This window comes from Amphiura filiformis, chromosome 11 (assembly GCF_039555335.1).
Source record: "Amphiura filiformis chromosome 11, Afil_fr2py, whole genome shotgun sequence".
NCBI classification, from domain to species: Eukaryota; Metazoa; Echinodermata; class Ophiuroidea; order Amphilepidida; family Amphiuridae; genus Amphiura; species Amphiura filiformis.
The window spans coordinates 64,517,844-64,534,682 of record NC_092638.1 but is presented as its reverse complement, the minus strand read 5'-3'; the positions used below and the strand labels follow the sequence as shown (position 1 = coordinate 64,534,682).

Sequence of the window (16,839 nt, the reverse complement as noted above, 5' to 3'; positions counted from 1 at the left end):
ACATATTTCCATTTGGAAATACAACACATGGTTATCTGTAACACATCTCAATTAAATTTGGACACTTGGCGAGGGGGATGATAAATTAGTTCTCAACTTTTACAAACAGTGCTCTGAATTATGTGTTTGCGACAAAACAAAACAAAATAATTTTACGCACATAAAGATTACATGACTCGACAACAAAGTACATAATTAAAATAAAAACATGTTTCAATAAAATTAATGTTCATTAACAATACATCAATGTGTGTGTGTTTCAATATTTTATTAATATTATCCAAAATATATCTAACATTGTATGCTAAGAAGGTTCTACAAAAAGTTATAATTAAAGGCCTATTCAGTGATTTGCTCATCTGGACGATCATAAAAATCAAAATTCAGATTTTGGTACCTTTGTTATTGTCATAGATGTGCTAACATAGCCTGGTAGTGTTCAGCTGAAAGCTGTGTATTTAAGACAAAATAAGACATGATCTGGTCCATGGGGGCCAAAGGAGGCATTTTTGGAAATTGAGTTACTGTAATTATTACATTATACATACAATAGGTTATCATTTACTGAAAACACCAAAGGTCTAGAATACTTGGTTCTAAAGTTATGAAGTTTTTTGATGTCTATTTTCTTATGTATTTTATTGTTTTTTGACTCCATATTTTTGCCTCTATCTCAGTTTCGAATTTGCCGCCTTTGGCCCCCATGTCACAAATAAGACATTTTACATGAATCTGTAATTTATATACTGACAGTATATAAATTGGCTACATGTATTTGAATGGGACTTCGACTTCGTCAATACTGCTGTTTTCTTCATTTTTTGCCAAATTCTTCATTTCAAAAATACCAAATGACAATTTGACTTATCCTTCACTTTTAAGCAATTTATAAAAAGTAAAAAAATGTTTACACTTGTGCTGGGATCACTGAATGGGTCTTTAAACAACAACTACCCCATAGTGGACTTGCACATGTAAAATTATGACCAGAGGGATATTTTGGTGTGGGTTTTAACAAAATAAAGTTAGCACTTTTGAATTTTGACCTTAGAATTCTGAGATCGCCCAAGAGTGCCCACCAATTGAGCACTCTTTGCCCCGCTCTTTGCATTCTTCCTCTATATACCTTAAATATAAGTTATAGTGTATGACTAGGGCCAAATTTTCAATGGTCATTCCAATCCTTGAGTCTGAAACCCCATAGTGGACTTTCCATGTACAATTATGACCAGAGGGACAAAAATATATGGTGTGGGTTTTAACCTTTGACCTTAGAATTCTGAGATTGCCCACCAATTGGGCACTCTTTGCATTGTTCTCCTATATGCCTAGGAGTATAATTGAAGCAGTGTTTGAACTAACCCAAAATTATCAAGGGCCATACTGACACCCCTTAGGTCTGTTCTACAAGTCCAGTCAATTTTATGGGCTTGAACTCCCAACGTAAAATTGACATATTAGATATGTTTAACCATTTGAAGATTTTAATTTTACACTGGTCCACATTTATGATACTTTCTAAGACTTTAATACTTGCAAATCAACAAGTAATGCATTATAAAAGGGACAGATTGATGATTTTGGTAACAAAATTTCATGAGCCCTTAGGGCCGTAGGATAGCATAACTACCAAGCAATTGTCGGTTATAGGGTAGAATATATCATAAACCTTTGGCAAAACGATGTGTTGGATGCACCAGGGAGTTATAACTATAGATGAGAAAATGACAAATTCTTCTTTTAACACATAAAAATAGGACATCAATTTGGTGGTGTGAGCAATGCAGTCTTATTGAGCAGGCAACCTGGACAGGCTGACACCGGACAATCGCTGGCTGACCAGATGGTGATATGGTACTACCCCAACTAGACTGTATGACAATTATGGCACACACATTACCTTCCTCTTGTGTTTATTCCAAATATGACCTACACACAAGTGAGGGTACTCTTAATTACTTTTCACATGATCTCATCGGGTCGGGAAATCCAGCATCATGGTCCAACGGCAACAGATAAGTTCTTTACCTCCGACACGAGTGCTGTGATACGATCCGTTCTAGAAATGGTGAAAAGAAATAGAAATAAAAATACAGAATTATTCCCTGTAATGTTATTATCACTATTGATATTTAACATTTATAGAAATCATCAAAAATATCATACCGTACCTTTGATAAAGAGAAACAAGATGTGCAATGAACACTTCCATGTTTTTTTTGCTTCTCCCCAAAGTGACAAAACTAAGATTACTATTGATTACTTTTATCAGCTTTCAGAGTGGTACAATAAATATGCATTTCACATACAGTTTGTCCTCTTTGAAGTACAAACCAAATCTGTGGCATCGGGGGTCAATGCTTTGCGTCACATGCACTGCGTGTTAAAAACGTGATGCATAAAGAGCGTGGTCACTCGGCAAGAACAAATCGCACAGCAGTTGGCGCGCCAAAGAAGCATTTACACATGTATGCATTGCACTGAAACAATTATTCTCATATCTCAAGTTTCCGAGGTCTATTTACTTTGTACTTCGTACTTCTGAGTTGACGGACTATAGTATCTTTGAAGTACCAAGATGACAACAATATTTTGAAAATATTGTAATCGGTATCACACTCACACTAAGTTAAGTCCGAAAAAGGTAAAGGTAAAGCCTGTATTTTTCAGGGGTGTGAGTGGAGCTTTCCAAAAAACGCGGAAAAAAACAAGTATCCGTTTATGTTCAAAGCACGCAAAGAAAGCTTACCTACTACCATCCGTATTTGTGCGTATTTCATCATAAATATTAGAAGATTAAAAGCTATATTTCATTGCACATATGTGAGTATTGCGCGACAAAATTACAATCCTGGTAGCCATGATATATCCTCTCTTAATTCCTTGTGCTTTTTAGTAAACATGTTGTCACACTTTAGATGGATGGTTACGATTGAAAATGGTACAATTCGACAACCCACATGAAACAATTCTGCAATGGCGTCGTACGTAAACAAAACATCGATCCCAACGGCAACGTTCGATGACCGCTGCCATATGATATGATACTACACAATGCTACACATCCTACCACGGATCTCTATACATGCGGTCGTCTTTTCGCAAATTAGTCTCATATGCAGGTTTAATACACGCAACGTAAGTCTCATACATTAAATTAATGGAAGACAGACGGACGGACAACGTATAATGTATAAATCACTGGGGAAAAGCAAAACGCGGATTTTTCGTTTGGGAATAATTAAAACGCGACGCAGGCAAGCTAAAAACGCGGAAATTCGCGAAAACGCGGAACTCTCACATCCCTGATTTTTACATGCCAAAGTGACCTTCTCTTTTTCAAAGTGACTTTGGGCCAGATAATGTTGTTGTGTGTGTGGGGGGGGTCACTACTCCTCCTGCACAACAAGTTTGTTTGCCTTCCCAGCATAAGCCGGTACCCATTTATACACCTGGGTGGAGAGAGACAACAGAGGTTAAAAGTCTTGTCTAGGGGCACAACACAATAGCACCACCGGACTTTGAACCTGCAACCCTCTGATTATGGCAGAACCAGTACCACTGGGCCACCATGCCCCAATAGGTTAAATCAGTCAAACTTAATTTATCTTTACCAAGTCAGTCAGATAAAAAAATACATTGAATGGCTGATTTTTGTGTGAACCAAGAATATATTGGACTATTCCAGTTGAAATCCATACTCTTATGGAAGACATGACCTTAATCTCCCACACAGGGAGTGTGAATTTCAAATGAAGATACCTGAATGGGTGACCCCATTTAAAATTCACACTCCCTGTGTGGAAGATTAAGGTTATGTCTTCCATAGGGGTATATGGATTTTAACTGTAATAGCCCATTGCAATTGATACAAAAAAATTGCACTCATCTGTAACTTGTGCAATTTTTTGTTCTACCTCATGCAATATATTCTTGTATCACACTCAAAGCCATTCAATATTACATAAATATACAGCACCTTTGAATTGCTTCAAATGACAAGGGAGTTATTGCTTTATAGCAGTGCAAAGACATTGTTGCTGCCCAACTCAGTGCATAGAGAAGTTACAGTAGCTTTCTTAGAAAAATGGTACTCTCTTGCTTGTGATAAGAGTACACAACGCAAACACACAAGTGGATTTCCGATTGGCTGATTCAATCATAACAACAGATTGGTAATCTGATTGGCTGATTACGCGTCAAAGAAGTTTTGGCGCAGAGCGGCACTTATGAATGGAACACAGAGCCCTGCGTATGTCGCTCATTAACAGGGCGGGAGTGTTGATCAGAGCACCACTTCTCTGGAAGCTAGTGTAATAGTAATCTGGTATTACTTCCTTATAGGAAACCTCAACAATATGATTTTATATAGCTCAATCCATCACATTTCGACAAAATTAAAGCCTTAATGTACGATCTTTTATCAGAATATACCTTTATTTTTTCAAAACCTATCTTTTGGCATATTTGTAATCCTTACACATGTTCCAACTTAAATCTATGAGCAAACTGTCAAATTCGCCCTATTTGTAATAAAACGGGATGATTTTCTGTTGGTCCGACATATTATCATAATTTTTAGATTAGGATAATATGTCAGAACGATCACAAATCGTAGTCTCCTCTGAAGCCAGTTTGGCTCGCTCCCTCCACATGTGGAGGCGTAACAAACTGGCTGCGTGAAGACTAACTCTGAGGCCGCACTTTTCGCCGTCCTAATCCAAATAGTGTGAGATATTTTGAGTGATAGAGGTGAAGTTTATGATGTTGTTTCTTTGCAAATTCCCAATGTTTTTCGCGTCCAAATGTATTGGGAACTTTCATAATGATTCATAAAATTGAAAAAGATTGTACATTAAGGCTTTAAGTCCCCTACACTTGGTTTCAGAGAAGAATGGAAGCTTGCACAGATTGGCACAAGCACCCTGTTAATGAGCAACATATGCGGAGCTTTGTGTTCCCTTCAAGCGTGCCGATCTGCCCTGACCAACGTATCAGCCAATCAGATTATCGGTCCATTGTTATGATTGTCAGATTATTGAATAAGCCAATCAGAACCCCACTTCCATGTTTACGCTGTGCACGCTCTCAAAATGTAAACAACTGCCATTCGTCTCTGCCACAAACTGTAACAGGTATTTGCTGTAAACTTACTCTTCTTTCAGTAATGTTTTCAGGTGTTTATGTTGTGATTGACTCAGAGCTGGGCTAGATGCTTGTTTACTTTGCTGATTTGCTTGCTGTTGTTGATACTCATGCTTGCGATTAACCTGGAAAATGATAAGATACCAAAAACCAAACCGGTTAAAAGTTAAACCTTGGCAGATGCCCCCTCAAAACCTAAGTACACTTTTTAGACAAGTGATATACATGATGGTAATTTTTATGCCACTTCACATGCATCCATCATCTATCTGAAATTATAGGAAAGTCTCATGTATTCATTATTCCATTTAAGTATTAACATAATATTTGTGTGTAAATTCCCACATTGGACTTTCATTTCATCATTTTAAAATGTGATGTGACATTAAGCAAGTCACATAACTGATCATACCTTACTCAAACCAAATGCTGCTCTTTCTTTTAACAATACAAGTACACAAGCTAGTTTCAAAGCCTCTCCAATTTGTTCACTATAGTCTGTCTCATCTCAAGCAATGTCATGTTGGATTTTGCAGTGGCAGAATTGCATTAGTCTGTTTACATGATTGTGTCACCAGTGTATGGATAAATACCTTTTATGTGTGTGTATATGCTCAATCTGCAAAATCCAAAATGGTGTTACTCTCAACTTAAGACAAGACTGACTATAAGGATTCACATAATTCTGTGAGTCCCATCATTTTACCTGTTGTAAAGTAACTTGCATCTGCTTGAGTTTTTCCTGCATATCTGTGAGCTCTTTGTTCATACCATGTTCGGCTTCAGATAATACAGGCAACTGATTCTGTAAGGCATGCAGCACTGACCAAACTCTGAAAGATAAAATAAACATCTTTGTTTAGAATGTATTACATGTATCCATAGCCACATCAACTAACTGCTCTTCTTACAATGCTTGGCACTAAGACACAGCAATGCCATAACAGTGATGCATGGAAATTATTAGATAATTGTTAGTGAGCTTGACTGGGATCCAATAGGTACATGTACTTTAATGCCTAGCTAAATCTTGCTACCATGTTATCATGTTAAACATCAAGTGTGTGGACTGGATTCCAAATAAAACAATGTACAACCCGACCAACACCACCCCACTGGCCATATACTGCATCTTACAGATGACAAGCTTATGAAAGAATATGCCCTTTACATTCCACCATATGGGAAGAGGAAACAGGGACAGCCATGCACACTGTACTTGCAGTATTACCAGCATCCTGAGGATGCCAGTGGAGGAGCAAAATAGAAGATATGCTTTTTATATTCCATTAAATAGCAAAAGGGGACCAGGGCAACAAAGGACAAGCTATCTGACTTATGTACAGAAGCTGTTGGGGGATACCAACAATTATTTACAACCAGATGCTAGTGCATCACTAGCTATGGACCGTGGTGTGTCTGGAGAAATTTTGTAGTCATCTGCTCCACAGTTTAAGTTAGCTCAATTGTTAAGGCGTTCGACTATAGTGCGAGAGGTTGCGGGTTCGAACCCTGGCGGTGCCTAGTAATGCTCTTGTAGAAAAATTAAGTTAGCTTGAAATTCCCCTGGACAAGGAACTTACTGCTAATTGTCTCGTTCTAACCCGTACGAAACTCGGGGAGTTGATCCTGGTTGCGATAGTTATTTGTGGAATGTCTAAGGTGTGCGCTCTTGTAGCAGCAAAGTCCCTGATTTGTTGTTAAATGATTTATGGAATGCTGTGGGGCCGTAGTGGTTAGCGACAACCTGTAAAGTGTGCTGAGGCTTGTGGATCAACGTCTAGGCATTGTGCCTGTGCGTAGCGCACAATAAATCACTGCGCTTTAAAAAAAAAAAATTCTAATGAACTGAATAAATACTCTGTTATTGCATTCAATGGATAATTTGGCTTATCCGCACATTAACAGCAGTTCACAAACCATTGCTGGCATATACAGGACCTTTTTGCCTTACACTACATCATGTTTTTTTACACACCACTCTATGTTGACATGAACTGGTCAATTTGGCACATTCTGTTTGAGACCCCACTACATTCACAAGATGTGGTGAAAAATGTGATTGTTTCAAATTTGTTGTCATTGTAAAGGGGAATAAATCAGCTATATCCATTGATATGCCACATGATATAAAAATGTCAGAAATAATCCGAGATATAGATGCTTGAAAAAACTTTCCAAACTTTTGTTGATGTGTTTACATACCACACACATGACAAATATCAAAAAATATACTGCCCCTACTCCAAGAATACCATACCTGTTGATGAGTTCTTCCTGTTTTTCTTCTGCATCACTATATCTATCGGCAAGCTCCTCAGCTTTTGCCTTTGTTTCTTCTTCCAACTGCTGACTATCTTGCAGATCTGACTGCTGTAACTCCTTCTGTTGCCGCAAGATTTTCATCCTAAAACACAAATCAGAATTGGAAAAATAGAGAGATTAAACGTATACAGTATTAACTCTGCCATGTGTATGTGTCACTCATGGGAGGGCAAAATAATATTGCCTAATATTTTCGCCATGCACCAGTTAACTTTGATTTAGGGTATGTGTTTGTTTGCATTCTGCATTCTCCCCCTCCTCCATCCCCACCCTGGTTTTCCCAAATTCTTGGTATGCCCCTGTTTAATATCCCTGACAAAATTGACTAAAAGTTGTAAGAGCTACTATGGCTGACAAAAAGTAGGGCCTTTGTGAAAGATCATTGGTAAAGAAATTATGGAATGCACCTCATAACCCCTTGTAATTTTAAACAATTTAAGGTTACGTAGGGTGAAAATTCCACTCAACTTGTCTTTTGTTTTTTAATTTTTATTTATGAAGTATATGTATATATTAAACATCTCAGAGATGTAGATTGAAAAAAATGTACCAACAAAGTATTTTTTAAATTATTTTTGTGTATCAATATTTGCTCTAGATATCCCACAGCAATAATTCCTTTTTAAAGACAGTTCTTGTTTTAAGGGGACACTACACTAAATCCTTCCGCATTTGGTGTAACTCATGGAAGAAAGAGAAGGTGTGAGGGGCTATCATTTTCTTTGGAAGGGGGAATCCCAAATATACATGGGGGGCCCGTGTGTTAGATTTTAAAAGGTATGCCAACATTTCCTGTCATCCTCCCCTGGCCCTGCTCTCGGCCAGCCTAACTTTGCCAATGTTGCCAAAACTTTAAATGGCCTAGATATCATGATGATGCAGATTTGAATGTTTCTGTAGTGTTTCCTAAGCCTTATAAAGATGCACTGTAAATGTTTGCCAAAAACTGCTCCCCCTCCCCCATTCTACCCTCCCCCAGGACTCATATTTATTATGCACCTAGTTACTTTATTGTATTTTCACATGTATTTCAATGGGACATTTATTTAGTGATGTGCCCCCTTATAGTGATTATTATTCCAGTGCATGAACTGGCAACCCTATCATTTTCATTTGATTTCTAAAATCACTGAAGCATAAGCACAGTGGAGCATGAGTATTCAACCAGCACTATACTAGACAAAATCAATAAAATAAGTACTATCACCTTGGCCCTGGCAACACTAACTAGCATTGTAAACAACTTAGCACATGGTTTGAACATGATATAGATAGTGTGGAAGTTTTGGCAGAAATTTGTCAATTTCTGCAAGTTTTGTGAAAATCAATTGATACTTCCCATGCAGTAAGGATTATCAGTAGTAATACAGGAGCACTGCACCTGGAATATTATGGGATTGTGAATTGATACTGTGAAATAGCAGAAAATGTGAGTACTTGAAACTAAATGTGTGCATATCTCAAAACTCCATTTTTGGACCATTTGGCCTGATATGCTGAGATAAAATAAATTATTTTTCATGTTTCCCGTAACTGATTCATAAAATGTTGATATGCATGTGTTAGCTGATACTTCAAAGAAATAATGTAGGGAATAATTGTGTCAATATATTGGCACACTAAATTAATATTGTTGTTGCAAAAAAGACGACATTTACCCCATCATTTTCATTGACATTCTGTGAACATGTAAGCTTACTGTTTCAAATCAGGAGGACCTATCGAAAGAATAAATAGGTACATTATTTCATTGGTTTGTTTGTAACACATATCCGAAATCGCAATGAAATCGGACCCTCTCCCCATATTTTCCTGGCCTCTTTTCCAAAAAACCTCATGCTCATGAAATTGAACACAAATTGAAACACTTACAAAGTACATTTGTGTATGAGCTATGACGTTAAAAGTATTACAATAATAATCATTAGAGTGTCAACTTTAAGATGAAGTATGATTTTTAGGCCTGCCATGTTTATTTTTTGAAAAACAAAATATTTTAGGTGGCTACGTGCAGCCAATTTGCCTACACAAAATTTCAAAATCCCGTATAACCTTAATTTGTACAATGATCAATCATATGTAATTCTGCTGTATAAATCTTTGACCTTTTTAAATTCCTGTCCTCTTTCACAAATGAAATCCAACAGGAATAGTTTCAGTTTTATTTACCGGAGTCATACAAATCAAAAATAGATAAAAATCTGAAACCATAATACCCTAGGGGTGGTTTGCTTGGATATGGGGAATTTGCTGCCTGCCTTTGCCCTGTTCCAGAGAAATTCCATCCAAATTGCAGAGTTTATTGTTGGGCCTTGCAATGTATATCAATTTGTTTACACAAAGAAAGAAATAGTTATCTTTTATACCTTTTTGCCAATTTAGGGTGTACTACCTACAAATGCTTGTTACTCACCGTTTTTCTATTTCCTCTCTTGCCAATTCCTGCTTCTGTATGTATTCATCCCTTAGAACCTTGGTTGCTCTCTGTAGTAACTGGAAACTTTCTTCAAGACTCAGGTGTGTTTTACTGCTAGCTCTGTCAAATGAAAATGTTCGAATGAAAAAGGAAGACTTTAGCATGGACACTCATCAAAACAATTACATATAAATGTTACAAAAGTTTTCCATAATTTAAGTCCAACATGATTTCAGTGAACAGTCCTACATTCAAACCTATTACCACAGGCATGGATCAATGGCTTAGAAGCAGAAAGACGTATCTCCAATACCTGCTGTATTTATGATTCCTTATGATATAAATGCATTAGAACACTCAATATCCAGTACATGATTTGTATGGGTGCATCAAATCCAAGTCACAATGTAATAGCTCAACGGCTGAAAGACAATCTCCATTAGCTGCTCATTGTACATAAGTGAACTATAGTTTGATCAGCTCGTAATCGACGGGCCTTATAACATTGCGGAATAATATCAATATAATTTATTTCCAAAATTGTCTTGTGACATCTCGCCAGAAGTATCACAAATTACTCATTCAAGTCCTTTTTATACTTTGTATACTTAAAACACACACAATATAGACCAGCTTGGTGAGCCATCAACATATACTGCGAACGGGTCAAGAAACCATGGGTAGGGTTACCCAGTGACAGTATACAGAAGATGGATCTTGCTAATCCTTATAAATCTTAATCCATAGATGACAAGACTTGAATGTAAAAAGGTTGTAAAATCTTTGTTATTATTATGCACTAACAACCTTCTTGTATGCAATTGATGCAAGTATAAAGGGCGCATACACAGGACAGTACCATGAATACCCACTCCTCCCTAGATGGAGGATTATTTTGTCCATGGTATAGCTACATGTAAATCCTGGCAACTATAACCCAATCCATTGTTTACACAGGCCAGGGCAGGGAATCCCTGCGCTTACTGCCCATATGGTCAGGGGATTTCTGGCACTTTCCTACTTCTGTCCTGTTTGAAATTTCAGCAAGAGCCCTAAACTCCTTACTGGTTTGGGAACAAGCCAAAAGATTCATGAAGGGAGGAGGTTAAACTTATACAACTATTGATGTTATTTCCATCCACTTCTGGTTTCGCTACAGATGGGGAGGAATGAAACTACCATACAAATTTGCATATAGGCGCATACGGGATTGTCTTGAGTAATGTTGAAATTGCAGTGTTTGATCATGTGAGGAAAGTTTGTGAAGTATTGATAGGTTTAAGTTTTCAACTAAACATCAATAATGCTGTTGGGATTTCCATGGGATGGTGTTCTGTAATTTCCATCTCTTTTCATGTGCTATAAACGATTATCAACGGTAGGTACCTGTATATGTAGCCAAGATACCTGTATAGGACTTCATCATTCTTTTTGTTTGTCCCTTATCCATTACACTAATAACTACTTAACTACTTAATCTACTAACCTTAGCACCGGATTGGACTGTGTTCTGTGAAGCAGTCTTTGTATGACTCTCTGGAATGGTTCTGTGTTGAGTTGACGCATTGGAGATACAACAGGGTCTGTTCCTTCTTCTGATAACAGTTTGGGTGGTTCACCAACATCTACAGGTCTAAAAGGGTATAAAGTACAACAGGGTAAGTATGTACGAAATACAATAGGGTCTGTTCCTTCTTCTGATAACAGTTTGGGTGGTTCACCAACATCTACAGGTCTAAAAGGGTATAAAGTACAACAGGGTAAGTATGTACGAAATACAATAGGGTCTGTTCCTTCTTCTGATAACAGTTTGGGTGGTTCACCAACATCTACAGGTCTAAAAGGGTATAAAGTACAACAGGGTAAGTATGTACGAAATACAATAGGGTCTGTTCCTTCTTCTGATAACAGTTTGGGTGGTTCCCCAACATCTACAGGTCTAAAAGGGTATAAAGTACAACAGGGTAAGTATGTACGAAATACAATAGGGTCTGTTCCTTCTTCTGATAACAGTTTGGGTGGTTCCCCAACATCTACAGGTCTAAAAGGGTATAAAGTACAACAGGGTAAGTATGTACGAAATACAATAGGGTCTGTTCCTTCTTCTGATAACAGTTTGGGTGGTTCCCCAACATCTACAGGTCTAAAAGGGTATAAAGTACAACAGGGTAAGTATGTACGAAATACAATAGGGTCTGTTCCTTCTTCTGATAACAGTTTGGGTGGTTCCCCAACATCTACAGGTCTAAAAGGGTATAAAGTACAACAGGGTAAGTAATGTACGAAATACAATAGGGTCTGTTCCTTCTTCTGATAACAGTTTGGGTGGTTCCCCAACATCTACAGGTCTAAAAGGGTATAAAGTACAACAGGGTAAGTAATGTACGAAATACAATAGGGTCTGTTCCTTCTTCTGATAACAGTTTGGGTGGGTCACCAACGTCTACAGGTCTAAAAGGGTATAAAGTACAACAGGGTAAGTAATGTACGAAATACAATAGGGTCTGTTCCTTCTTCTGATAACAGTTTGGGTGGTTCCCCAACATCTACAGGTCTAAAAGGGTATAAAGTACAACAGGGTAAGTAATGTACGAAATACAATAGGGTCTGTTCCTTCTTCTGATAACAGTTTGGGTGGGTCACCAACGTCTACAGGTCTAAAAGGGTATAAAGTACAACAGGGTAAGTAATGTACGAAATACAATAGGGTCTGTTCCTTCTTCTGATAACAGTTTGGGTGGGTCACCAATGTCTACAGGTCTAAAAGGGTATAAAGTACAACAGGGTAAGTAATGTACGAAATACAATAGGGTCTGTTCCTTCTTCTGATAACAGTTTGGGTGGGTCACCAATGTCTACAGGTCTAAAAGTGTATAAAGTACAACAGGGTAAGTAATGTCTGAAATACAATAGGGTCTGTTCCTTCTTCTGATAACAGTTTGGGTGGGTCACCAATGTCTACAGGTCTAAAAGGGTATAAAGTACAACAGGGTAAGTAATGTACCAAATACAATAGGGTCTGTTCCTTCTTCTGATAACAGTTTGGGTGACACCAATGTCTACAGGTCTAAATGGGTATAAAGTACAAAACAATTTATACCAAACAGGGAGCATCTACGAAAAAGAGCTATTTCTCTGGAATAAATTTCCCATAAAGTGTTCTAAATCACCACATCTTTTGAAGCTAATCATCATTCTAAGCAGTCACAACAAGTGGCTTTATTCGCATCGACATACATTGATTGATCAGAAAACGTGATTGTTGATAAATTCGATCAGAATTTGCTAGCATGACCTAGCATCAAAAGGTAACCAGTTGACTTCAAGGAAACTTTCTAGCCACGACAGAACTACTGATAGTGTTGTTCAATTGCTACCAGTGTTTGATCAATATAATTTTTTTTGTCAATATACTAGAGAAGAAATCACTTGAATTACATACTAACACTGTCCCCCTTTGGGTTTCATAGCATATCAAAGTTCACCCAAAACCCCTGTCACTGGCCAAATTTTGTGATTGCTACATACCTTAGCGACTTGACATAACATCCCATCTCAGGTGTAAGACACATAAACGTTGGTCCAAGGAGTTGATCTGTTATGATAGTAAGACCTAATACAGGAGCTGGAGAGCTTGCCCCTGATGGTTTAGTGCACACCATGTGAGCCACTGTACATGCTTGGTCTCTTGTGATTTCACCAAGCGCTGCTTCACCTTCTTCCTCACCATCACCTGCAAAATAAGAAAACAAGAATTAACACAGTATTATACGTATATTCATATGTAGTGGTAAAGAAAAGGAGTCGAACCTGCATTTCTTACAGGAAGGAGTGCCCATCTATTTTTCGTTAGCAATTAGGCCAGACTGAAATGTTGCTTTAGGGTGGATTGCCACACCTCCTTCACAGCGAGTCTGTTACCATCCCAACATTTAAGAATGCTGGTACCATTTATGCACCCGGGTGGAGAGGATTAATCAAGATAAAGTGCTTTAACATGATAACATGATGACAACATGACTGCGTCGCCAGGACTAGAACCTGCAACCTTCCGATTATGAGTCGGAGTCGATTCGGCTCGGTCAGTGAGCTCCCGAGATGTAGTGATAACTATACATTTACAGATAATTTATTTTGGGTTTTTGGGTTGAATGGGGTCCACTAAGTTGGCTCAATCACAGCGGTTTAGGGTTTCTATACGGAAGTCAATTTGTGCGAAATTCCTTCCCACAATGCAATATCGTATTGCATAACAAAGAATATTGATTAACCTCCCAACTGTATCTATTGTTATGCAAAATGCTTATTGCATTGTGGGAAGGAATTTTGGCACAAATTGACTTCCGGTAGAGAAACCCAAAATCCGCGTATTTGTAAGACTCTGGTGCATTGGTGTTTGGCGATGAGATTTCAAGCCCGGACACAGTCCCTGTTTGTTCTCATCAAAATAATTGAGCTAATATGTAATTTCCATCTCGGTTACCTGATCCAGGTTACAGTGCTTAAAGGTCCATTCATACTACCACCGCATTTGCGATGCGTTGCTTTGCGATGCCGATATATCGATTACTTTTTGCCGCAACTCAACGTAACTAGTCGCATTTCCAAGATAAAATGTATTTAACTTTATTTCGATATCGCAATGCAGTAGTTTGCAGTACGACGCAGTGCGACAACGCACCACATCGCAAAGCAACGCATTGCAAATGCGGTGGTAGTATGAACGGGACCTTTATTGGGGTATGTATAGGGACAATAGAATGTGCACTGATTGTTGCTAAATGGTGATGTAGTGCATGGGTCATAGTGGTCAGCAAATTCCAGTACAGCGAGCTGAGGCTTGTGTATTTTTGAATGTGGATAGCGCACTACAAATAACTGCACTTTTTTACATGTTTTTAGTAAGTTTACCTGTAGCATAGAACTGCTCAATCTTCTGAAGCCAAGGTAGGATAATATGGTGAACACCAGCAGCATGGGAACAGAAATACTGGCTGCTAACTGTAGGATCTATGGAAAGAGAGGGAAAACAAATAACATGAGCTTATGTATATAGTGTGTCTCTTTATGTTATCAAATGCCCTTGTTCTTCCTCACCTTGACTATGGAAGCACAGTTTGGTCACATTTTTCAATTGAATTTCATAACAAATTACAGGTACTTCATAATCATTTGGCCAGAACAATACTTTCTGCAGATATTAGAACGCCAATAAATGAATTGATAGAAACACTTCAGTGGCTTAAACTAGATAATAGATGGCACAATCAATTATTACTGCTCATTTTTAAATGCATAAGGAACTGAAGTCCATCATACTTATCTTCTCAATTTAACTTTGTACATGATATCCATACCCACCTAACTAGACATCATAGTGCAAATACATTGATTGTGCCAAAATTTAAATCAAATTCAGGGCTACGTACTGTAACGGGACCGAGCTTGCCCCTAATACTTATGAAAACGACTGATGGAGAAGACTAGCCTTCTAAACATACAAGTGGTAGCGTAGTATCACAGACTAGAATTCTCCCCCAAGATGTTAAACCAGTGATGCAAGAAAGGAGTAGGCTAACAGGTAAAAATGAGACTTGACAATTCTGTTTTATATTTGCTTCTTTTGTTAAATCTTGTATTGTTATTTTGCTTTCATATTTGTCTTATCACATCACAATTCATAAAATACAAGTAAAGTAACACTGGTAAATACACAATCTCTGTTGTTGATCATGACGATATTTCCTTATTTATCTCTTTTAAATCCAAATAAATTACTAATAAATGCTGCCGAAAAGTATATACTATCTGCTTGAATAATCGAGAAGCATAAAAATACAATTTAATCAACAGAATATCTCATCACATGACATAGTCATAGGCTAGGCCAAGGCCTACTTCAGAGTATCCATGCCTATACACCAAATACGAGCTTGCCATGCCGTAATGCACAAAACACAGTGCCTTTTCATTGGACTTTGGGGATATTTCACGCCCAAGCTTGTGTCCAAGCTGCAATTGGACTTTGGGGATATTTCACGCCCAAGCTTGCGTCCAAGCTGCAATGCAATGTTGTGAGCCTAGCCTAGAACAAAGTCCGGCTGTTGCATGGCCCTTGCATGCACGGGTGGGAAGGAGCCCGCCCGACAAACTGAAATTTCTTGCGTCGTGCATGGCGTTTTATACTCTCCTGAACGCGTTCATGGAACCTTTTGGCGGCTGCGTTCAAAGCGTAAGCTCCGTTACTATGGATATCGCGCAGTCACTCCGCGTCAGGCGCTCAATTTCGAAATTTAATAACTAGAACAACTGCAACTGCTAAAGTGTTTTTAAATCAGGAATCAAACTGATGACCCCCTTTTGACCATGTAAAAGCGTGAAAATACTCAAAATTATCTTAAAATTCTACATCCTTAAACAATTACATCTTAAATAATCCAAAGTTTGATCAACAAAAGTCGTTTTTAAGGAAATTTACAATTTTTAGGAAAACTTGTTTACGTTCCCAGACGATTGCTGGCGGGGAGTTTCAAAATGACAAATCAAAATTCTGTAAACAAACAAGAAAAACCTGAATTTTGTCCTGAATATTTACTCGTAGACGGTATGTAATACCTTATTTTGTTCCTGACAAAATTATTTACACAATATTATAAGATCACTGTACAATATGAGCTAAAATAGTGAAATTTGAGGCCAATTTCGCACGTACTTTATGACAAATTTTCTCTGCCGTATTTTCAACCCACGGCGACAACAGGCGATCGGCAGGTAAACAAATCAAAAAAAAAAAAAAAATATACCTTGTGCAGACCCATGCAATCATTTTTATATTCATAATAACAATCAAAAACTACCACGAACACGTGAGCATCGTGACATTTCTCTAAATATGAATTTGACAAGAGCTAAAATTCGGCCATTGACAACATACGGGAGGTAAGCTTAAAAAC

At 37.8% G+C, this 16,839-nt stretch overlaps 1 protein-coding gene across 1 annotated transcript in view; it reads right to left on the bottom strand.

Annotated features, from left to right (window-relative positions):
- Positions 1-248: 248 nt before the first annotated feature.
- The window catches only part of LOC140165148 (nucleoporin 88-like), a 33,980-nt gene continuing 17,389 nt past the window's right edge, over positions 249-16,839 (bottom strand). The window contains exons 7-14 of the mRNA XM_072188589.1: positions 14,798-14,896; positions 13,415-13,619; positions 11,373-11,519; positions 9,884-10,006; positions 7,406-7,552; positions 5,852-5,978; positions 5,155-5,270; positions 249-2,059 (exon numbers count right to left, since the gene is read on the bottom strand). Coding sequence (XP_072044690.1) covers positions 1,996-2,059; positions 5,155-5,270; positions 5,852-5,978; positions 7,406-7,552; positions 9,884-10,006; positions 11,373-11,519; positions 13,415-13,619; positions 14,798-14,896 — 1,028 coding nt within the window. The 3' untranslated portion in view covers positions 249-1,995. The remainder of the gene's footprint in view (positions 2,060-5,154; positions 5,271-5,851; positions 5,979-7,405; positions 7,553-9,883; positions 10,007-11,372; positions 11,520-13,414; positions 13,620-14,797; positions 14,897-16,839) is intronic.